This window comes from Canis aureus, chromosome 7 (assembly GCF_053574225.1).
Source record: "Canis aureus isolate CA01 chromosome 7, VMU_Caureus_v.1.0, whole genome shotgun sequence".
In the NCBI taxonomy this organism is placed as follows: domain Eukaryota; kingdom Metazoa; phylum Chordata; class Mammalia; order Carnivora; family Canidae; genus Canis; species Canis aureus.
This window is the reverse complement of record NC_135617.1, coordinates 24,357,906-24,383,259: the sequence shown is the minus strand read 5'-3', so window position 1 is coordinate 24,383,259 and position 25,354 is coordinate 24,357,906. Positions and strand designations below refer to the sequence as shown.

The following is a 25,354-nucleotide window of genomic DNA, read 5'->3' as shown; positions in this document are numbered from 1 at the left end:
TTACCCAAAACGTTCCATCATGACATTAGAGAACACTCAGAATGCGACTCCACACGCTCTCTGGAAATGTGCAACAACAAAAGCAGTATCACTTTGACTTATTTTATATAGTGGGGCTCCATGTAAGAGCTGGGCTTAAAGAAGATGTAAAATGAGTCCTGATGCTTTCTTTTTTTTTTAACCAATTTACCACCAGATATAAGCTATAGCTTCAGGGACGCCTGGGTGGCTCAGAGGTTGGGCGCCTGGCTTCGGCTCAGGTTGTGATCCCAGGATTGGGGATCGAGTCCCGTATCAGCCTCCCTGCATGGAGCCAGCTTCTCCCTCTGCCTGTGTCTCTGCCTCTCTCTCTGTGTCTCTCATGAATAAATAAATAAATCTTTAAAAAAAATAATAAGCTATAGCTTCAGATCATTAAACAGTGTTTCTGATTGACTTCTAATCACAATTAGTCTCCTTTCTCCACGATCAAACAGAAACACAGGAATCACAGCATTATTGTATCCCTCCTAGTTGCAAGAAAACTGGCCTGGCTCTCTCCCAGCAGGTTCCAACAAAACTACCATAAACCAAATTGTAAAAGCCCAAATACTAGAACAAAGAATAATAAAGAAAAAAGCTGCAGAAGACCAGAGTTGTATTGCTGATTTTGCCACTACTCGTACAACTGAAGCAAATACCTTATTTTCAGGATTCTGATCCCTTAGACCCTTCCACATAACTCTAAGTTTACCTAGAACAGTTCAAAAATTTAAAATTCTTTCCAGGTATAACTTTATATACTAGTAAGTCTCTAAATATTAAATATGACATAGGCTATAATTAATACTTACTAGTAAATAAGAGATAAATTCTTATTAATACCTATATCCAAAGTTCTTATGTATCATATCATAAAGAACAATTTGCTTTGCAGTCAAAAGAAAAACAGAACTAAAGAGAAATTTATATTTGCTCTGATATCCTCCCTCAAGTGGAACTGAAAAAACAGCTGAGTGAACAAATCTAAATTAAAGTAGTATACACATAACTTAATTGATTATAATTTGATTTACTTATTCTGTTCCTAAACAGCATAAAATATATTTTGGTTTTGTTTGTAGTTCACTGAAAATTATTCCAAAGACATCTGAAACCTCTTTAATATTCTTCTCAGTATGTAAGACTTTTCTAGTCTGCCTTATCCTCACTGTTCCTGTCTGAACATTCAGCTCCAGTCATTAGAATAAACATCTGCTACAAACATCATTAATGAGATACATATCAAGGGATCCAAGCAAGCTACTAACTTGCTGGAGGTAATTACACTGTTCTGTATAAGAATCATTATAGCAGCAAATACAGAAACTACCTATTATAATTAGTTGATCCATACAACGGATACTTTTTTTTTTAAGATTCCATTTATTTATTCATGAGAAATACAGAGGAGGCAGAGACATAGGCAGAGGGAGAAGCAGGCTCCCTGTGGGGAACCCGATGTGGGACTCGATCCCGGAACCCTGGGATCATGCCCTGGGCCAAAGGCAGAGAGACGCTCAACTGCTAAGCCACCCAGGCACCCCACAACAGATATTTCTATAAGTCACTAAGTACGTTTTCAGGACATATACATAACAAAGGCATGGGATAGGATTTTTATTGAGGAAAAAAGACAATTTTCCTCTCAAATTTATGTTTCCTGAGTTACTTACATGAAACATCTTGTCAAAGTACCCGTGGCTTACCAATGACAAAAAATTTTTTTAAGATGTTTTATTTATATATTCATGATAGAGAGAGAGAGAGAGAGAGAGAGAGAGGAAGAGACACAGGCAGAGAGAGAAGCAGGCTCCACGCAGGGAGCCCGACGTGGGATTCGATCCCAGGATCCCAGGATCACACGCTGAGCCAAAGGCAGATGTTCAACTGCTGAGCCACCCAGGCGTCCTAACAAAAATATTTTTATGTTAGGGTGCCTGGGTGGCTTAATCGGTTAAGCGTCTGCATTAGGCCCAGGTCATGATCACAGGGTCCTGAGTTCAAGTCTTGTGTCTGGATCCCTCCTCAGCAGGGAGTCTGCCTGCCCCTCTCCCTCTGCTCCTTCCCCCTCACCCCCACTCATGCTCTTGCAAGTAATAAAACCTTTTAAAAATAAAATTAGGGATCCCTGGGTGGCGCAGCGGTTTGGCGCCTGCCTTTGGCCCAGGGCGCGATCCTGGAGACCCGGGATCGAATCCCACGTCGGGCTCCCGGTGCATGGAGCCTGCTTCTCCCTCTGCCTATGTCTCTGCCTCTCTCTCTCTCTCTGTGTGACTATCATAAATAAATAAAAATTTAAAAAAAATTAAAAAAATAAAAAATAAAAATAAAAAAATAAAAATTAAATTAAATTAAAAAATAAAAATATATTTTTACATTAATCTTATGTTTCCTACCTTAAGCTCACTTTTATACTTTCTTATAAAAGAAAGGAAAAAAAAAAAAAAAGGAAAGGAAACCACATTTGAGATATATTAATGTATAAAAGACGTAAGATAGTCTCTTAAGAAGAATCATTCAGGGCAGCCCAGGTGGCTCAGAGGTTTAGTGCTGCCTTCAGCCCAGGGCGTGATCCTGGAGACCCAGGATCGAGTCCCACGTCAGGCTCCCTGCATGGAGCCTACTTCTCCCTCTGCCTGTGTCCTTCTCCTTCTCCCTCTGCCTCTCTCTCTCTCTCTCCTCTCTGTGTAGTCTCATGAATAAATAAGATCTTTAAAAAAAAAAAAGAAGAAGAAGAAGAAGAAGAAGAAGAATCAAAGAATCATTCAAACGTGGGTCGGCAAACTGATCCAAAGGCCCAATGTGGCTTGCTACCTGCTTTTGTGTAAGGTTTTATTGGAACACAATTACATTCATTTGTTTATGAAAGAATATCAGAATATAACTGCTTTGGTGCTATAATGGCAGAGCAGAAATAGCTGAGACAGAAGACAACACAGTCCACAAAACTAAAGATAATTTACTATCTGGCCTTACAAAATACATTTGCTGAACCTTGGATTAGATGAAAACTTAAAGCTAGGAATTCTGTTTTAAGCACTTCTGATCCATTTGGCACTTGACAGAGCCCTGGAAGTACAAGTCTGCAGTGCAATTTCTGAATGGATGATAAAAAGGGGATTCCCAGACCAGGGTTCAGAAAGAATGAATCTGTCTACAATTTCCTCCAAGAAGCATTATGTAAATGTATCTCGCTTACTTAAATAGAGGTGTTATAAAAAGCTGACTATAAATTACATCTCCGTAAGTGCCTAAGTAGCTTTCTAATTCCTGCAATAATTCTCCTTGTAATCCAAGTCCCGTATTTACCTTATAAATCCAATTTTTCTTAAAGCAGGGTATGATTGTATATGTGTATGTGTATTAGATTTAAGTCAGGAGATAAGTATATGCATATATTGCTATCTTTTCTCTACTAACTTCTACTGAATTTGAAGTGCTTTAAATTATTTACTTCACTTAATTCTTTTATAGCAACTCTATGCGGACATATCATCCCTATTATTACATTAATCCAAACAAAAGTAGTCATTTCTTTCTTAAGTCTATCTAGCTTTAAATTCTTTCCTAGGGCATATTTTCCTGGAAATATACTTTTTTCTTTTGCTAAATGATTTACATTTTTGTTGGAAAATTGAATGTGACAGAGTTGTCATCTTTTAAATGTTAAAAATTTCATAACTACTGTGTTTCCCATATCTTTCATGTGAAGACATTAGCAGCTTTCCACTGATCAATTCAGTCAATAAATATTCACTGAGTGCCTACCACATGCTAGGCACTATTCTAGGCAATGGGGACACAATGGTTAAAAAGACAAAAATCCTGGGGTGCCTGGTTGGCTCATTCAGTAGAGCAAGTGATCCTTGATCTCAAGCCCCACATTGGGCATTGGGCGCAGAGCTGGAAGGAAAGGAGGGACAGAGGGAGAGGAATGTTTTCATATGGCAGAGTATAAATCATTCATATTTTTTATAAAAAAACAAAAACTCCAGCCCTCATGGAGATTGCTTTTATCATGATTATCAATTCATAATAAAGCTTTTGCTTTTCTATTACAAACTGTTCCCATAACCTTACACTTTTCCTATTGTCAACATAGTCTAAGTTACTATCTTTTACTTTGCTACCTGCATGACAACAGTAGTTACAAAAAATAGTAATTTAGTTTTTACCTAGATAATGGTTCAGAAACAGCTGAAATTAAATGTATAGTACTTAATCTCAATTAAAAATAATTAAAAGAAATTTTGAGGGGGGAAATAAAAGAAAATTTGAGATTAATTCTAAAATTTTTACATAGTTCTAAATCTTCATTTTCAAATGGATGTTGGAATTAATTTTGAATGAATTTTGAAGATAGATCTTTTTTTTACTGTATTACAAATTCTGCTAGTTAACTACACAGAAATTGTACTTTAAAAGTTCTAATTATATTTTCCCAGAAAACTCTTCAGAACCTGTGAAAAGGCAGTATTTCACAATTTCACAACAGTTCAATTCCAACTGCATCTGCAATACCCTGATAACACTTATGCTGATACTGAATTTACACCCAACTATATAACAGATTCTCCCCTCCTCTGCATGTCCACTAGGACCAATACATATTACGATTCTTTCTCTTAATTCTACCCTTGGAATTCTCCCATGGGTCAAATTCTAATTCCCTGTATATATCACACTTTGTTTATGCTCTCATTTAGAATTGTATTCTTTCACTTAATCACTTATGCTAAGCATTAGACTAATTACTTTAATTACCTCACTTAATAATTTTACAACTTTATAAGAGTAACACATTTCCCCTGATTTTTATAATTATTCTAGATACATAACAAAAAAAATCTGATTTATTTTTAAAAATTAGTACCATCGTCATATCAAAATCACACAGAGACAGTACAAAAAAAAAAAAAAAAAAACAGACCAATCTCACAAACTATACGTTTGTAAATCATCAAATTTAATCCAACATCATCCTGGAAAAAAAGTAGTTCAACTTCAGAAAAATCTATCAGTGTAATTCACCACACTAAGTAAATTAACAAATTAAATGTAAAAACTCAGATGACTTATCTCAATAAACACTAAAAATGTATATAATAATATTTGATGATAAAAATTCTTAGCAAACCAGGACTAGTAATATTCTTAACTAGATAAAGGCTGTATGGTAAAACCTATAGCAAATATCAATAATAAAACTGAGAATCATTCCCAATGAAGTTAAAAACATGACAAGATTATCCAATATCATATAATTCTATATTCTCTAGAAGTCTAATGCCATAACACACTCACATACTAATTACAAGAAACGAAAACAGAAAAATATTTTCAAATTACTTACACAGTAAATTCAAAAAATCTATAGTCCTACTAATAGAAAATGCAGTGAGTTAGTGAACAGAAGGGTTCAGCAAGATTGCTGGTACAATATCAACATGCCCAAATGATTAGTGTCCTCATAATAGTTCATGAGCTATTTGCCAGGCATGAGGATACATCTGAATTCAAAGCAAGGAACCTCCTTTTGACTTCAATAGATATTAGGTGTTTCCACTTTAATTTCCAAGGAACAATTTCCAAGTTTATTACATGGCCTCCTTTTAGAACCACATGCAAACAGGCAGTTAACTACAATATCAAAATAGGTTCTTTTTCGAAATTTTAACAAAGGACATGCCAGATCTCTCCAGTGAAAGCTACACAACACTGCTGGGAGAAATTAAAGAGGACTTAAATAAATAGAGGTTGATCGGTTGGAATACTCAGTACTGTTATATGTAGATTAGATGTAAATCAAATCAAAATTCTAGTAGGCTTTTTCAGAGAAACTAAAATGTAAATTCTCACATTTAGAGAGACATGCAAACAATCCAGAACAGCCAAAACAATTTCTAAAATACAACAACAAAGTTGGAAGGCTTTGACTACCTGATTTCCAAACTTACCATTTCCAAACTTATCATTATGGTAAGGATAAACACGTAGGTCAATAAAACAAGAAATACAACTACAAATATGTGGTAAACTTATTTCCAACACATGTGCCAAGACAATTAATGGGAAAAAAAGATAGTCTTTTCTAATAAATGATACTGGAACTGCTTTTCACTGGGAAAAAAAAATATCATTGAACCTTACCTAACACATATACAAAAATTAACTCAAATGTATCACAGCCCAATGTATAAAACATCTAGAAAAAAAATAAGAAAAAATCCTACAACCTTGAAGAAAGAAAATATTTCTTAGAACACAAAAAGTATGAACTACAAAAGGAAAAATGTCAAAGAAAACATCTCCACACAGATTTACATGCATACAAATGTTCACAGCAACTTCTTAAACTTTTTAAAATGGCCAAATACCAAAAACATGGCAAATATCAATCACAGGTGAATAAACAAAATACAGTAGTACATCCATATACTATAATACTCAATAAAAAGGAAACAATTTACTAATTTATATAACAGGTTTTTTAGAAATCATTATAAAATCATTATACTGAGAGAAAAAAGTCAGACACATAAGAGTACACACTGTATGATTCCATGTATACAAAATTCTAGCAAGTGCAAAGTAATCTATAATGACAAAAGTAAACTACCGGTTGACTAGGGCCAGTGGCAGAAAAGGGATGGACTATAAAAGGATTGGAGAAAACCTTTAGAAAACAGAATGTTCTGTATCTTGATTATGGTAGTGCTTTCATGGAGGTTTATGTCTGTCAAAACTCAATGAACTATATGCTGCACATAAATTATAACTCCATTAAGTAGACAAAAAATAAAGTAATACTGTTGTAAGCCATGTGGGAAAAGTACATGTCTCCTTTTGGCACAGTGACATGGTTTGATTTCTCTAATAATGAAGTAATGAATAACAAAAGCCCTATTCTTTGAAGTCGTAAAGGGAGGGGGGTACTTAAAACCCTCAGTTTTAAATACCTAAACCGTTTTTCCCATTTTAAGTATTAGTTGGACACTAATACTTAACAAGTATTAAGCAAAGTACTAAAGATCCTACATAAATTTGAAAAAAGCTACTTTTTTTTTTTTTTTTTTTAAGATTTTGTTTATTGGGCAGCCCCGGTGGCATAGCAGTTTAGCACCGCCTTCAGCCCAGGGCGTGATCCTGGAGACCCAAGATCGAGTCCTATGACGGGCTCCCTGCATGGAGCCTATTTCTCCCTTTGCCTGTGTCTCTGCCTCTCTCTCTCTCTCTCTCTCTCTCTCTCATGAATAAATAAATAAAATCTTTTAAAAAAATTTTTTTTGTTTATTTATTCATAGAGACACACAGACAGAGGGGCAGAGACACATGCAGAGGGAGAAGCAGGCTCCACGCAGGAAGCCCAACTTGGGACTCGATCCCGGGTCTCCAAGATCACACCCTAGGTTGCAGGCGGTGCTAAACTGCTATGCCACCGGGGCTGCCCGAAGCTACATGTTTTAATAAGTTTTCATTTGAATGTTATATATGGAAGTTGTAAAAACAATTTGAAAATAACAAAATGAAAAAATCTCCAATCTTCACAAACTTCCAAGAAAAATGTGAATACTGGGATCCCTGGGTGGCACAGCGGTTTGGCGCCTGCCTTTGGCCCAGGGCACGATCCTGGAGACCCGGGATCGAATCCCACATCAGGCTCCCGGTGCATGGAGCCTGCTTCTCCCTCTGCCTGTGTCTCTGCCTCTCTCTCTCTCTCTCTCTCTCTGTGACTATCATAAATAAATTAAAAAAGAAAAATGTGAATACTGTACTAGTTTACAGACAGTAGCTCAGAAACACAATAGAAAATTTCTACACATTTAACAGTTTGGGTTAAATAGTTTCCTTTATAGAAGAATAACAACAGCAGCAAAGGCAAAATGCCAGGCACAATCAGAAACTGTCTTATATGCATTAACTCAATTACCACAAAATCCAATAATTCTAGTATCACTCCCATTTTATAAATACTGAAACTGAGAACCCAAAGGTAGTAATATGATGAGTCACAATTTGAACCTGGGCAGTCTGCTCTACAGTCTGTTATCTCAGTTACTATGTGATATGGCCTTTTATAAGATAAAAGCTTTCTTTCCTTCCAATGTTATGATTTCTTGACAACATACATGTGCATGCACATACAAATACCCCAAAATAGGAGGTTATGCCCAAGTATAGTAAGAATTATTTAATACAGGTTTCATTTTAAAAGTATATTAGTTCACACTATAGGGTTCCAAAAGTAGGAGAGAAGAGAGAGAGAGAAAGGGGCAGAAAACTTATTTGAAGAAATAATAGCTGCAAACTTCCCTAACCTAGGGAAGGAAATATACATCCAGGTCCAGGAAGCACAAAGAGTTCCAAACAAGATGAACTCAAGGAGGTCCACATGAGGACACATAATAATTAAAATGTCAAAGGTTAAAGAAATAATTTTAAAGAAATAATTTTAAAAGCAGCAATAGAGAAGCAAAAAGTTATGTACAAGGGAATAAGGCTATCAGCTGAGTTTTCAGCAGAATCTTTGCATGATATATTCAAATTTCATCCACCATTAAACAGGTCTTACAGGAAATGTTAAAGGAACTCCTTTAAGTGGAAAAGAAAGGGCCATAGTTAGGAGAACATTATGAATAAAGAGATGTAAAATATGACAACATATATGTAAAATGTGGAGGAGGAAGTGAAAAAGAAGTGCTCTTAGAATTTGTTCAAATTTAGGTGACCTTCAACTTCATAATGGCTATATACTAAGGATGCTATATATGGATCTCACGGCAACCACAAACCCAAAACCTATAATAGATAAACAAAAAACTAAAGAGAAAGCCAGCCCAGTATAACACTACAGAAAGTCAACAATCATCAAGAAAGTGAGGGGAAAAAAAAAAAAAAACGAACAGAGAGAACTGCAAAGCAACCAGAAAACAATTATCAAAATGACAGTAAGTACATACCTATCAATAATTACTTTAAAAAATAAAATAAAATAAGATAAAATCAGAGAGGGAGACAAACCACAAGAGCCTCTAAACAATAGGAAACAAACTGGGGTTGCTAGAGGAGAGCTGGGTTGGGGGATGAGGTAACTGGATGATGGGCATTAAGGAAAGCATCTGATGTAATAAGCACTGGGTGTTATATGCAACTGATGAATCATTATATGTTAATTAACTGAATTTAAATAAGAAATAATTTTAAAAATGAATTATAAACACACACCTATCATTAAGCCTTAAATAGTTCCAAAATATGTATATATCCATATTTTACTAGTCATATATCAAATACAATCAATTTTAATGTCATAGTTTTCATTAATCACAAATTTCTCATGTTTTTATTTCCACTAATCACATGCCCAACATGAAATTTCAGTATTTTTCTCAAAACAATTCTTAGGAAGGCCTGACACATTCCAATTGCCTTTCTATTCCTGCTTCTCTTAATATCCACACAACACATCCAAAGCATATATATAAAGACCCTGTTTGTAATTCTCACAAAGTCGGGGTTAAAATAAGAGAAATGGAAGGCAGTATTTCAGCAGTGGGCTCCTGACACAGGTGTCCACTTTCTCCCAAAGCACAGAGAATGTGTGTGAAGGAGCCAGAAGGGAGGAAGAGAGCATAAGAAACTGAAGGAAGTTCTGTCATACCTCCTCAAGGGAAAATGACAGACTCCTCTCAACGAGATGCTCAGATAGCAAGAAATTATTTACTTTGCAAGAAATTATTTACTTTAATATTTACCACAAAAAAAAAGAAACAAATGGAACAAAGGAATTTAAAAATTAAAACAGTGAAATACTGCTTTTTTCTTTTTGCCTTGAAATTCACTATTCACTATAAACTTCACTGCACTAAGATTTGACCACTTCCTGTTGAAAATATCTGATATGTTCATCACCCAGTGTCCTTACTCAATCAGCAACTCTACTTTTTTAGAGTTTGATTTTTCTAAGTTACTAATTGGATGGCAAACTAAAGTTCCTAACTGGATGGCAAAGCATAAGTTTTTAAATGGATCTCTAGATTTTAGGTTATTATTTGCATGTTACAAATGAGACTGAAGCTTAATAGTATTAAAACAAAACAAAACAAAAAAAAATCTTAATTCCAGAACAGGGTTACTTATTTTAACTCCTAGATTCCAACCTAACACATTCTCTCTCTCTCTATCTCTCTGTCATTCACACATGAACATGTGCATGTACCCCAATTTCTTTTTTGCATCAACTATAATGCAAACAAACCATCAGCAATTTTATGGCCAGTTAAACTTGCCGTGTGATTTTGCTAATGCTGTATATAGAACCTTTGCAAATACACAAAGGTTTGAAATTAGAGGCTTAGTCAACTAAAAATGAATTAACAATTACTAAACAAACAAAAAAAATTACTAAACATTTTCTATATGCCAGCACCATGGTAGATACTTTATATACATTATTTCACTTAATAATCAAAATAGCCTATGGGGTAATTACTGTTCATTTCATCATATAGATGGATAAACAACATAAAAAAAGGCAAAGAAATTCTGTCCAACATCTCACACCAAGGAAATTATAAGAGCTTTATTGAACACATTTTTGTGATCATTCTGATCCCACGCTGCCTCAAAGACATCCCTAAATTGAACAGTAAAATCACTACATATTAAATAATGAAAATTATCTTTCTTTAATCTTTAACAAAAAACTGTCTTTTTTTTTTTGCTTTTCAATTAAATCTTTCTTACAATTTCATCCTAATTGTCAATTTTATTTTTTTTTAATTTTTATTTATTTATGATAGTCACAGAGAGAGAGAGAGAGAGAGAGAGAGAGGCAGAGACACAGGCAGAGGGAGAAGCAGGCTCCATGCACTGGGAGCCCGACGTGGGATTCGATCCTCGGTCTCCAGGATCGTGCCCTGGGCCAAAGGCAGGCGCTAAACCGCTGCGCCACCTAGGGATCCCAATTGTCAATTTTAGTTTTAAAAATAAACAAATGTGTATTTTGCACTACATGGGACAGAGGCCTATGATTTTCAAAGCTCTTCAGAATTCCATGTAGATTTGTAGCAACCCTAAGCAGCATGTAAAAACTAAATTATGCCTTTGCCTGACTTAAAAGAGGCTTAAGATGCTTCTTTCAATTACAGATTCATCAGTTAAAATTTCCTCTACTATTCTACTGCACATTTCCATTCAGAGTTGGCTTTTATATGACATGACACATCAAGCTAGCATGCCTCTTATCTCTCCCTCAGTCTAATCTCATTTTAATTTGACAAAAAAATAATGTCCTTCTCTGTCTACTCCACTATCCAGCAAAAATATAACATGAGTCCTATGGGTAGTTTCAAATTTTTGAGTAGCCACAGTAAAAAAGAAACAGGTAAAATTAATTTTTAAAATGTGCTATTTACTTCAAAACATTCAACATGTAATCAATACTAGAAATTATTGATATATTATACATTCTAGTATTTGTGAATTCTGGTGTATATTTTATACTCACAGCACATCTCATTTCAGACTAGGCATGTTTCTACTACTCAGTAACCATTGTGTAATGGAAAGCATAGGTCTAAACCAGGAGTCAGCAAACTTCTTCAGTAAAGGGCCTGATAATAAATATTTTAAGTTTTACAAACCACATACAGTCTGTCACAAATTCTTTTTTAAACCATTCTTTAAAAATATAAAAATGAAAAAAATAAAAATAAAAATATAAAAATGGATTGCAGAGCAACGTGATACTTTTTTTTTTTTTTAGATTTTCTTTATTTATTCATGAGAGACACAGAGAGAAGGCAGAGACATAGGCAGAGGAAGAAGCAGGCTCCATGCAGAGAGCCTGATATGGGACTCGATCCTGGGACCGGGATCACACCCTGAGCCAAAAGCAGACACTCAAAGGCAGACACTCAACTGCTGAGCCACCCAGGCATTCCAATGTGATCATACTTAATGCTACTGAATTACACATTTAAAAATGTTAAAATGGTGAATTTTTAAAATATAAAATCATTATGTTGTAAACCTGAAACTAATATAATATTGTATGTCGGGATCCCTGGGTGGCGCAGCGGTTTGGCGCCTGCCTTTGGCCCAGGGCACGATCCTGGAGACTCGGGATCGAATCCCAAGTCGGGCTCCCGGTGCATGGAGCCTGCTTCTCCCTCTGCCTGTGTCTCTGCTCTGCCTCTCTCTCTCTCTCTCTCTCTCTCTGTGACTATCATAAATTTAAAAAGTAAAAAAAAAAAAAAAAAAAAAAAGAGTAATATTGTATGTCAATTATAATACAATAAATAAAGAGATAATAAAAATCTGAAGGTGTCTGTACAGGGAGACAAGAAAAGAATAGGTGAATTTTACGTTATATATATTTGACCACAGTAAAAAATTTAATATATATAAATGTTATTCTTAACTCACAAAAACAAGCCATGGGCAAGATTTGGACTACGAGGATAGTCCAATACCTACTCTAGACAAATTCAACAGAACTACCTAACAAGAAAGAAGGTAAATAATTTGTATGTGCTGAGACTTTTTAAAAACATTTGTGTGTGTGTGTGTGTATACATATATTTTATGTGGTAATATTACTGCTTAAATCCAGAATTAAAGCTAGTATTTTAAAAATTATAAACAAAGTACAAAATACAGTGAAAACAGGAAAAATATCTAATACGTACTACAAGTCAACTTGGAAACTAGAGACACAGAAGCAGATACCCCATACTAGAAAAGACTGTCGTACATACGGTTTATAAACATGAAGTAAGAGGAGCTCATATATTTATTTGCTCCTCTATCTACATGGGCTACTAATATGTTTAATATTGGGAAAATGACAGTACATTTCATTTAGAACATTCCTCAATTTAAAAGCCAAATTTCTAGGGCGGTCCAGGTGGCTCAGTGGTTTAGCGCCACCTTCAGCCCAGGGCCTGATCCTGGAGACCTGGGATCAAGTACCACGTCAGGCTCCCTGCGTGGAGCCTGCTTCTCCCTCTGCCTGTGTCTCTGCCTCTCTCTTTCTCTCTCTGTGTCTCTCATGAATGAATAAAATCCTAAAAATAAATAAATAAGTAAATAAAAAAGCCATTTCTATACATCCTTTCTCATTTAGGCTTCAAATAAACATTATGAAGTAGAAAACATATACAGCTATTTAATAAAAGATGGCATGGGGTGCCTGGGTGGCTCAGTCAGTTAAGCATCTGACTCTTGGTTTCGGCTCAGGTCATCATCTCAGGGTCGTGGGATTGAGTCCCACATTGGGCTCCATGCTCAGCGGGAAGTCGGCTTGAGATTCTCACTCTCCCTCTCCCTCCCTCTCGCTCTCTCTCTTCCTCTCAATAAATCAATAAATAAAATCTTAGGGGAAAAAAAAAGATGGCATATATTACTACCAAAAATGAACCTTATCCAAACCAGTAAAGGATAAAGACAGATCAGAAACTAAGTCTTCAATTTCTACCTCTGTGCTCTTTCTACTCCTCAGTACACTTTTCCTAACACAACTTTCTTCTGTACTCAATCCATGCAATGTACCAAAAGGTCATGAAATACCTTTAACAGAAAAGTATAGGGATCCCTGGGTGGCGCAGCGGTTTGGTGCCTGTCTTTGGCTCAGGGCACGATCCTGGAGACCCGGGATCGAATCCCACGTCAGGCTCCCAGTGCATGGAGCCTGCTTCTCCCTCTGCTTGTGTCTCTGCCTCTCTCTCTCTCTGTGTGACTATCATAAATAAATAAATAAAAAATAAAAAAAAATAAAAAAAAAACAGAAAAGTATAAAAAAATGAAAATAAATATAATTTTTTAAAAATAAATAAATAAAAATAATAAGTAAATAAATAAAATAGAGTCTAGGGTTCATGGCTGTTAATCAGCTGTTCTAATTCCATGGGCCCCTAGACCATTCTACAGCTCCCTGAGGCTCTTTTACCCAGTAATCACAGAAAGTCCTCCTCCCATGCTATTGGCCTTAAATCCTACTGTGCAAAAGAAAGATTTTGCACTAGTCCAGAAAATATCTCACATAAATGTTTTTCCTCCCAGAACAAAGTATCCTAAGACAGAGTAGTAATTCAAATAATTACTTAGAGGGTATCCTTTTGTTTTGATGGAGCACAGTTCCATGAGAAATGAGATATTTCCATTATCAATCAAAACATCTTAGCTCAAATTATTTAGCTAATCATTTAGAGGTCTGACATTATTGAGAAGACATGGGGAAAGGAGTTTATGAAGCAGGGAAGGGAAAATAAACAAAATTAGGAAATACAAATGACAAATTAAACTGATTTTGTTATTTTGCCCAAGGTTTGCCATGATCATAGCCTGGATACTATGGAGAAGACAAGGTAGAAAGTAAAAAATACACAGATTATGAAACTCATTGGATCAAAACTATGTCTCAGTCCAAAATCCCCAAACCATTTTATAGTATAAGTCTGGAGATGGGCATCTTTGCTCCTCACCTTTTTTTTACTCCTTCTCCACTCAGAGGTGGTTAATAAACCTAGGACAGTAGGGCACCTGGGTGGCTCAGTGGTTGAGCCTCTGCCTTTGGCTCAGGTCATGACCCTGGAACCCTAGGATCAAATACTGCATCAGGCTCCTCGCAGGGAGCCTTCTTCTCCCTCTGTGTCTCTGCCTCCCTCTCTGTGTCTCTCATGAATAAATAAAATCTTTAGAAATAAAAAACAAAATAAACCTAGGACACTGTTACAATATTAAATATCTATTAATAAACCTTAAGACATTGTTATGCAGCTATTAAAAATATATATATATCGAGGCACCTGGGTGGCTCAGTCAGTTAAGTGTCCAACTCTCAATCTCAGCTCAGGTCTTGATTTAAGGGTCATGAGTTCAAGCCCTGCATTGCACTCCACACTGGGCATGGAGCCTACCTTAAGAAAAACACACACACACACACACACACACACTCATCAACTTCTGTTAATCCTTACTACCAATTTAATATTCAGATTCCAAGCTTATTCTAATCTAAAAAATTAAATATAATTTTAACATTCTGAAAATAAGCAATGAAGCTAATTTTTATCCTTCAAAATTATACATTCATAGGGAGGAGGGCACGGAAGGGACAAATTATCCAAATTGTCTAGATCTAAATCTTTAACTGTATCCATCCTTAGAGATTCATCCTTGTAAAACGAACACTTCCAGGAGCACACAGGGCAAAATTAACTGTATGTCTCTATACTATAGCTTAAAATGTTATCAAGTATTAATTTTTTAGATTCATTTCTAAATTCAAAATAATATTTAAAAATAAACATATACCTAAAACATACTTGTTATTTAACTATTTGTATTCACTATATGAAGCATGAATAGAACTTTTTTTTTTTAAAGTAGTCTCCACACCTAGCATGGAGCCCAGTACAAGGCTTGAACTCAAGACCCTAAGACCAAGATAAGCTGAAGTCAAGAGTCAGATGCTCAACCAACTGAGCCACCCAGGCACCCCGATATAAACTGCTTTATAATCAAAGAATAAGATCAAGACCACAATGATTTAAGGGTTATTTCTAGGTGATGAGAATCACTCTTTAATTTTATTTTCTTCTTTTCATTTGTTATTTTCTGAACTTTGTTTCATGAGCCCTATTACCTATAAAATCTCCCCCCCCAAAAAAAGCTAGAATATGCTAAATTGAAAGGAAAGATCATTTCCAACAAAGAAAAACAAATTAAATGAAAAAATACTTCAATATATTCTCTATTTAAAAAAAAAAAATGTTATTACTAAAAAGGAGATCATGTTGAAATAGTATCATTATATTCACCCAATATTAAAATCAAGTTCTATCTGCCCCACTCCATATCTTCATACGCATCTTTTAAGGTTAGCACAAGCAAAATACAGATGAAGATAACATGATAAAAAAGGTGTAATTGTCACGTTGACATTCAAAGACTTCCCACAAAAATGAAGTGCAACCTATATCATCTTCAAAATAACATTTAAAATGTGAAAACAACATGTCAAAGAAATACCTGCATTGCCACTTTTAATGCAGCATTATTCACAATAGCCAAGATATGGGAAGAACCTAAGTTACCGTCAATAGAGAAAGATGTGCTATATAAATACAATGGAATATTAGTCAGCCATGGGAAAGAAGGAAATTCTGCCATTTACAACAACACAGATGGGCCCTGAGGACATCATGCTAAGTGAAATAAGATCTGTCAGAGGAAGACAAATACTATACAGTATCACTTACATGTGGAATCTTAAAAAAAAATAAACTGATAGAAACAGAGACTAGAATGGTGGTCACCAGGGGCTGAGACCCTAGAAGAAATGGGGTGAAACTGGTCAAAGGGTACAAACTTCCAATTACAAGACAAATAAGTTCCAGGGGTCTAATATACATCATAGTGATTATAACACATAATATTGTACTATATACTTGAAAGTTGGTAAGATAACAGATCTTAAATATTCTCACCACAAAAAAGAAAAGGTCATGATGTGAAGTAGATGGCAGTACTAGCGAATAGTAATCATCTTGCAATATGTAAGTGTATCAAATCAATACATTGTACACTTTAAATTTATGTAACATTATATGTCAATTATATCTCTATAAAGCTGGGAAAAAAACTAATTATATATATGCTATCTTAATTATTCTGAAATATTTTCTTTATTATGAAAAAGTTAATAGGAGAAAGTTAATATCTATTAAAATAATTACTACAACCATTAGAACATTTGAATTAAAAAATACAGGGGATCCCTGGGTGGCTCAGCAGTTTAGTGCCTGCCTTCGGCCTAGGGTGTGATCCTGGAGTCCCGGGATCGAGTCCCACATCAGGATCCCTGCATGGAGCCTGCTTCTGCCTCTCTCTCTCTCTCTGTGTCTATCATGAATAAATAAATAAAATCTTTAAAAAAAAAAAAAACATATGGCAAAGCTATAAAAATGTGATTACAAAAGAGAAAGAAAAAGTTAAATGTTATTGAGGAAGTATAAAATTACACTAATAGATATTTAAAAGTATAGGAATATAAAACCTGAAACTAAGCTTTGTTGTAAGAATACAATACTCTCACAAGTATATAAAATTACAAAAAGTATTAGCAAAGATTAAAAGGAAAAACTATTCAAAGGAACAAAATACAGAACAAAATATTCAAAGGAACAAAATATCAAGGAGACATGGTAATTTTTAGATTATAAACTGACAACACATCTGTTAGTTTTAGAAATGTTCAACCACCATTAAACACAAGGTGGTGGGCAGCAGACACACCAAAAAGCACAGTATTATCAAGAGAAACCACTTTCAAACTTAAATTTGGTATAAACTTATGTCAAACTAACAAAACTCTGAGGGGCATCTGGCTGGCTCAGTAGGTGTTAACACGCAACTTCTGACCTCAGGGTTGTGAATTCCAGCCCTACATTGGCTGCAGAGATTACTAAAAAATAAAATCCATTTAAAAAAAAAAAAAGAACTCTGAAACCAAAAATAATATAGCAGAATGAAAGAAACTGAATTACATAACTAAGAATACTAGGAAAACAAAAATTATATATTTGAAACATGATTATTTTGCTGTTCAAGTCAGAAATTCACACTCCCAAGAGTATAAACCTTCTCTAACAAAGCAGTATTCTTCAAGCATTAGAGTTATTTGTATAACTTTTTTTAGAAGTCTAACTTACCGAGTACCATCTGCTTTCCAGCTTACTTTATATGGCTTCTGCTCCAAAAGTTTAATATTTTGCTTGTCCATGGAAACAGGCTGTGCTCCAGGGAATCCAGACCTTAAAGAAGAACATTTTATTACTATTATGGCTGGCATCCACACAAAGCAATACATCTTAAACCAATCTCGCATTAGTCACACATTTATCACAACATTCTCCCCATCATGAGATTAATGTCAACTGGAATATCAGCTTTCCCAAGAATGCTAACAAAACGTCATCATCTTCTAGACATTTCAGACTCAAGTTAACAAGATTCTAATTGCCACTATATACTGTAACTATTAGGCTTTTTAAATATTAATATTCATGATCTAACAGTAAAGAAGTACATTTACAAAACTTCTACTTCAGGAAGAAGCTTAAATCTTGCTTGCCTTAATTATCTTATTCTCGACCCCATATCCCTCCATCATGACTCTGCCAACTTGGCATAACTCCACAAAGTTGGCAAATTTCTGCTCAAAAGATGCCCAGAAGTGACAAAACAGGAGAAATATAGGTCAAGACTAAAGTTCACTGGCAAGGGTTTAGCACAGCACTAAAATCAATATTACTTCATTATCATTTTCATCTTTTAGTTAAAATTATTTCTGGCTAATTTATCTGTGTGTACCAGTTCAAAAGTTCTTTATATTAGGAATTTTTAACAATTATCAATCCTGTTTCATCATATTCTAGCTGTACAACAATCTTCTGCCACAGGTGGCAATGACCAATAGAAGTGACTGTAGACTAAGACTGGACAGCAAGAGAGCAGAGCAGAAAACTCTCTCCTGAATCCCCTCCCATGAAATGTCTGATAAATATTTTCAAGTCACGGTAGGGGCAAAACATATTTAAAGCTGATTCTCCCAGGTTTCAGAAAACTGGATTACAGAAAAACTGGGAAATGAGGTACATTTAAGTCTTCAAGTTTTACCTCTTCTCCCTCAGTACAATGATATGGGCAACCCAAACATTAATCAGCAACAGAATCAACACATAAAATAAATAGTAGGCAGTGACAAAAGTAACCTTCTGTTCCATTAGGAAGACATATCTGAGTGATTTAATTATGTCTAGTCATCTAATTTTGACTCAACTGTTGGTCTTGAGAAAAATCTGATAAACTCTTGCTTGCTATCTTTTTAAGCACTCTAGGTAAAAATTCAAACTTCAAGGAGCAAAGAAGCTAAGTCAATGTTTTCATTAAGGTAAAATGTTTCAGAGTATGAGTAAGTTTTTATTTAAAACTTGAAAATGTTTATTACCCTTCCCAGCCACAGAATTGATGACACTTCTGTTGTACCTCTCCTAACTTTGGTTGAGTTGTTACTTGAGTCACACCTTTAACAGTTACACCTTCCAGGAAAATAGCACCCTTAAAATGAAAAAAATATATATATTGTTAGTGTTCAAAATCTATTTACAAAGACCAGACTGAGAGATAGATTTGCTTATTTTCATAAGTCTGAGCAAATATATGAAATACATTTCATATATATATTTTCATATATTCTGGTCTAGTCCAGAAAGCTCTATTAACCTCCCCTGGGACTGTATACTTGCTTTCCTTATTCCATCATATCCTTTTCAATGTACATATAAAGCCCAGTGTCTATATCATATTGTCAAAGCACTCCACAGACACTACTTATTAATAACAGTAATAATAACTTACCTACCATTTACCCAGAGCTAGGCAGAGGATCTGACACTATACATTTTCTCTAATCCTTACAACAGCTCTGAAAAGTAGATTATATTTATTTTACAAATAAGTAAATGAGACTGTATGCAATTTATTCAGGAGTAAAAATAGAATCTAACCCAGGTCCACACTATACCATTCACTAATGACTCTCACTGTGGACAGAGAGAGGAACTGTACTACTGATAGAGTACGGATTTTAAAGAGATAAACACCCATAATATATACCTTCGTAAATTAGAATAAGTTTAACAGTAGACAGGCGTCTGGGTGGCTAAGTCGGTTAAGCTTCTGTCTTGGGCTCAGGTCATGATCCCAGAACCCTGGGATCAAGTCCTGCATCAGGCTCCCTGCTCAGCCTGCGTCTCCCTCTGCCTCTGGCCCTACCCTTACTCGTGATCTCTGTCTCTCTCTCACTCTCTCTCTGTCAAATAAATAAATAAAATCTTTTAAAAAAAAAAAGAAGAGTATAACAGTCAGTCAAAATGGCTAAACTACAGTCATTGGATGTAACAAACACTATTACTCATCACTGAATTTTTAATCTAAATTTTTGAACTCAGAACTACATGAAGTGTTTTATTGTATTTCATAGCAAGCATATTTTTAAAATATTACAGAGAAGTAGAGCAGATGGAAAATTTATATATCAAATAAATAAAGAACACTCCTGGAAATTTTAAAGACTAAAAATACAGTCTAGATTCATGCTACAATTACTTTCAGACCCATAAAAGGGCTGGCATCGGTCTCAAGAAAAATCCATAAAACAACTCTAGCTGTTAATGTAATTAAGGAATAAAAAATATGGTCTACAAGCTGCAATGATCAACCTTCTGGCAAAGACTTGGCAACTCGAGCCACTTGGGAAGAAAAAAAGAACACAGTATTTAGTCCACATACGTGCCTGTCAAATCTAGAAGCGTCCTGAGTCAAAATCCAGCAGACGTTAGTTCTACTTTTTGCCCCTAATTCTGAATTGCTTTTTATAGTTATCCTTTATGTCATCAACTCTATTTTCCTTAAATAAGTCTACTTTGTAGATTTCGTGAGCCAAGGGATTAAGGAATATCATTCCTTTCGTATTACACCATCACCACTTTCTACCAATCACTGAAAGTTCTGCTTTAGAATCATTCAACCATTACGTATAATAACTAAAGAAGGAGAAAAAGAACCAGGTTCACAACATATTTTTAGTATATTTAGTAACTGAGATACTCAGATAACTGCCATAAACTTATAAAATTATATCCTATATATACTAATTAAAAGGAGAAAGCATTCAGAGAGTTTAACATTCAGCATCTTTATTTTGAAGGTACTAATAGCATAGGATTTTTTTAAGTTTTACATGAAGAAGGTTCACTCATGAGCGTGTATTTCCTGAGGAAAGTTAAGAAATCAATGATAATTTGAAAAGCAAGAACAATTAGCATAAATTATCCCTAAACAAATAAACATTATTTCATTTTTTAAGAAGGAATAAAAAGGACTAAAACATAGGAATATGATCAACATTCTACCAAGCACTTTCCCACAATATTAGACTTTACTATTAGATTTTACTATTTTACAGAAATATTTTAAAATATTTTAAATATTTTAAAATAAAATATTACTATTTTACAGAAATATTTTAATAATTCTATGCAGCTGAACCAAGTATTTTAATTTACCAGAATAAATACTGAGCCTCAGCACATTTTAACTATATAAGCTTGATTATAAAAAAGAGAACTCCAACCATCTTGCAAATGCCTCTCCATTTTTATTTCCTCTTTCTTAATCTTTCCTACAATGCATTCATTTTTTTCACTATCTTTCCCAACTTCTGCAATAATTATTATTAAGTAAAAAATGGTAGGAATAAGTCCATTAGAAACAGTAAGCAGGGGATCCCTGGGTGGCACAGCGGTTTGGCGCCCGCCTTTGGCCCAGGGCGCGATTCTGGAGACCCGGGATCGAATCCCACATCGGGCTCCCAGTGCATGGAGCCTGCTTCTCCCTCTGCCTATGTCTCTGCCTCTCTCTCTCTCTCTGTGACTATCATAAATAAATAAAAATTTTTTTAAAAATTAAAAAAAAAAAAAGAAACAGTAAGCATGGTGTACTCCATACACAAATACTATTTACTAACTTTTTAACTTAATTTGCTATTTACTGTCATTACAAATTTCTTCTGACAAAAATATATTATTCAAAATTATGTAGTAATTTAAAAAAGTATCACTAAATCTAAACAGCAATGTCTTAAGTCTGGAACTATTTTCAAACATACTACAACTGAGATTCAAAGTCACTGACATTTACTTTCACTTTTTAACAAACTACCATTTCAGTGTGTGGGAATAAAGAAATATCAAAAGTGAAAAGAAGATAATGTATGCTTAAGATGAAAGAAGTGCATTTCATTAACAGTCTGTCAGGCTTAACATGGAAATTCATATGGCTGCCACAAAAAGGACAAAAGGAATCAGAGATCAGTTAGAGGGAAACAGAAAACTGTATAGAAGATGGGGGGTGCAAATTATAAAAGGTGTGTATGTAGAGAGAATGAGTGAGCAAGTATGTATGTAAGGTGTAACACGGATATTTTAATAATGAGGAAAATGCATTAACAGTCTTATTCAAACAGATGATCCCAGATATCGATTCAAAGGAGCAAGCAACATAACTGTAAGTCATACTTTTCCAAATCAATAGTAGCATGTGCTCAAAAGATGAGCAAAGGTGTCAGGAATGTGAAGGCCAAGTACAGGACATGTACCACTGTTAAAAACCCAAACGGAACTATCAGAATTCACTACAAGGAGTCAGTCCATCACTTCAAGTCATAGTCATATCAATATGAATCGGGAAAGGGAAACTAACAAAAATAAAGTCTCAAACCAAAATAAGTTCATTGTGTTGAGCTGGAGCTACAAAAATTAGTAACTCTTGGGACTGTCTCTGTTATCTTCAACTCAGATAGAAATAAGAGGAAAATGAAAGTTTTCCAATCGTTTGTCAATTACTTCTCATGTCTTTCAAGCATACTGTTGACATCACCCAAAATCAAGTATTCAGTCGTCTTTCCTCTCTGATGGTCGATCTATCCTCACTGCTTTGGAGCTCCTTCTCTTTGGTTCACCTTATGACTAACCACCTTCCCAAAGAGTTCCAATATAAACCCTGGAATATCTTTTTCATAAATAACCTTCCCTAAAACTTCAACCTTTTTCATGAATACCCCATTCCCTATGTCTTAATTAAGAGCTAACTCTCCACCAAGGAGACCACTTCTCTCTTAAGTAAAAACTACTCATTCTCCCACTGCCCAAGTCCCATGGGGGTAGTATAAACCATTCTCCTATACTTGCACTTGCATTCCTGGCCTCTTTCAAAAGTTCCTCTTCCATTCAGACTAACTCCATCAGCTATATCACTCAACTGTGGTAAAGGAGACATCCACTGTGGTTGGTGGCAAAATAGCTCTCATTAAGAGCTGCCTCTCATCCATGAAGATAGGACCCTAACAACCATGTTATATGACATTACAAGATAACATCCCACTCCAGCCAAAGCTGATGGGAGCATAAGCAAATCATTAACTCAGTCTGAACCAATCAGATTCTCTCTTCTGGCAATTTGGAATTAGGATTCAGAATCTCTTCATGTGGCTAAAGTTACAACATGTAAGCTCAGAAGGTACAGGATGGTTATAAGCTCCCAGATAAGCAAGGAATAACAAAGAGCCAGTTTTGAAAAACAAAACTAGTGAGATGACACAAAAGGAGAGAAACAGAAATAGGAGAGAAAAGCAAAGATGAGAAAATAAGAACAAAGAGCAGAAACCAGGTTCTAAATAAATAGCTTTCTGGTCCAGGCTCCAGTCCCTTCCTGAGATCCAGCTATATTCCTGGATTTGAGTCCTATCCCTGAACTTATAGTAATTTCCTCTTATTATTTAAGCTAGTTTGAGTTAATTTCTGTTAATGGATTATTTTAACATCAGTTTAGACAAAGCTAAAGAGGGATTAAGTAAACTGGAAGACAGGCCCATCTCCACATTGAAAAATGAAAAAAAGGGCAGGGGGTGGAAAATATAGAAAAATAAGAGACATTAGAATTGGGGGGGGGGGGGTAGTCTATTGGGTAAGTCCCAGAAGGAGAGAGAAAAAGAATGAATGGGAATCATTATTTGAAAAGATAATGGCTGAGAATTGTCTAAAACCAACAACAATAAATCCAACCACAGATTCAGGAATCACTATAAATAAAAAGCAGAATAAACACAAAGGAAACTCTAAGTAGAAACATCATAGTAAAATTGTTGAAAATCAAAAACAAAAAGAAACTAGCTTCAGAGAAGCAACTTCTTAATAGAAATGGATTATGGAATGATATCTTAAAAGTGCCAACCCAAAATTCTATACCCAAAACATTCTTCAAAATGATGGCAGGAAAAAGACACTTTTCCACAAATACTGAGAGAATGTGTTACAGTAGACCCACAATAAAGAAAATACTAAAGAAAGCTCTTCAGTGAGAAGAGTAATTATCCAAATGGAACCACAAACATACATGAAAGAAAGAACAGCACCAGAAAGGATAAATATGTGGGTTTTTCTGCTGAATATTCACTGTATAAAATGATGATGATGATGATGATGTCTTACGTGTTTAGATACATGTAGAACTAAGATACACAAAAACAAAAAGGCAGAAAGAGGTAAATGCAACCAAATGTCCTAAGATTCTTGCATTGTTTAAAAAGTGGCAAAAGTACTAATATATACCAGACTTTAAGTCAAAGATACATACTGAAATCTTGAATAACCACTAAAAGAATAGCAAAAGAATGTATAACTAACAAGCAATGGGTTGGGGTGATATAAAAACAATTAAGCATAAAGAAAGGAAGATAAAAAGGAATATACCATAATGGAGTTGGGGTGGGGCGGTGAGAGTAAGACTTTAAATGTTAAATCTGATTACAACAGTAAAATAAATGTTCATGGACCAAATACTCCAACAAGGCAAAAACTATTCACTGGATTAAAAAAAAAAAAAAACCAACAACACAATACCTATAGACATGTACCTTAAATAAAAGATAAAGTTTGAAAGCAAAAGGATAGAAAAAAGATAATCCATACAAAAACTATCCAAAAGAATGCTTGGGCAATCAATCATACTAACATTAGAATTTTTTTTTTTTTTTGCTAAAAGTGAAGACACAGGTAAGATACAACAATCTTCTACATATATTTGTATAAACTAAATGATATCACCTCAAAATACATAAAGCAAAACTTGGCAGAACCAGAAAGAGAAACAGATAAATCCATAATCATAGTGGAGAATTTATTTTAGTGGGTGGAGGGACAAGAGAATCCCAAGAAGGCCCCACGCCCCACACGAAGCCCCAACTGAGGGCTCTATCTCACACCCCTGAGATCATGACCTGAGCCAAAATCAAGAGTTGGATGTTTAACCAACCAAGCCACTGTGGTGCCTTCATAGTTGGAAATTTTCAAAACACTCCTCCTAGTAACTGACAAAACAAAATAGGAAAAAGTAGATTGGGGATTTTATTTTAAATGTCATTTATTTTCCCTAACGAAATATGCCCATCTTGGCTATGTTTCTCATAATTATGCTGAAGCTCATTTGCAACTAATTTCTACCATTAGAAATTAAATGGTACTTGATATTATAAAATAAACATCATTTTTAAGACCCTTTCTGCTGGGGGTGTGGGGGACTGCAAATTTTAGCACAAGTTTGCAAAATAATAATTCTTCGCTTTAAACTCTTTCACACAAAAATAAATAAAGTCTTTCACACACACAAAAAAAATAAAATTAAATTAAAAATACACTGTTTCACACAT

At 34.8% G+C, this 25,354-nt stretch overlaps 1 protein-coding gene across 4 annotated transcripts in view; it reads right to left on the bottom strand.

The window, feature by feature from the left end:
- RNGTT (RNA guanylyltransferase and 5'-phosphatase) overlaps positions 1-25,354 on the bottom strand; it is a 369,143-nt gene that overhangs the window by 283,677 nt on the left and 60,112 nt on the right. For all 4 annotated transcript variants that reach the window (XM_077903107.1, XM_077903108.1, XM_077903110.1 and 1 more), the window contains exons 7-8: positions 19,037-19,146; positions 17,739-17,840 (exon numbers count right to left, since the gene is read on the bottom strand). In XM_077903107.1, coding sequence (XP_077759233.1) covers positions 17,739-17,840; positions 19,037-19,146 — 212 coding nt within the window. The remainder of the gene's footprint in view (positions 1-17,738; positions 17,841-19,036; positions 19,147-25,354) is intronic.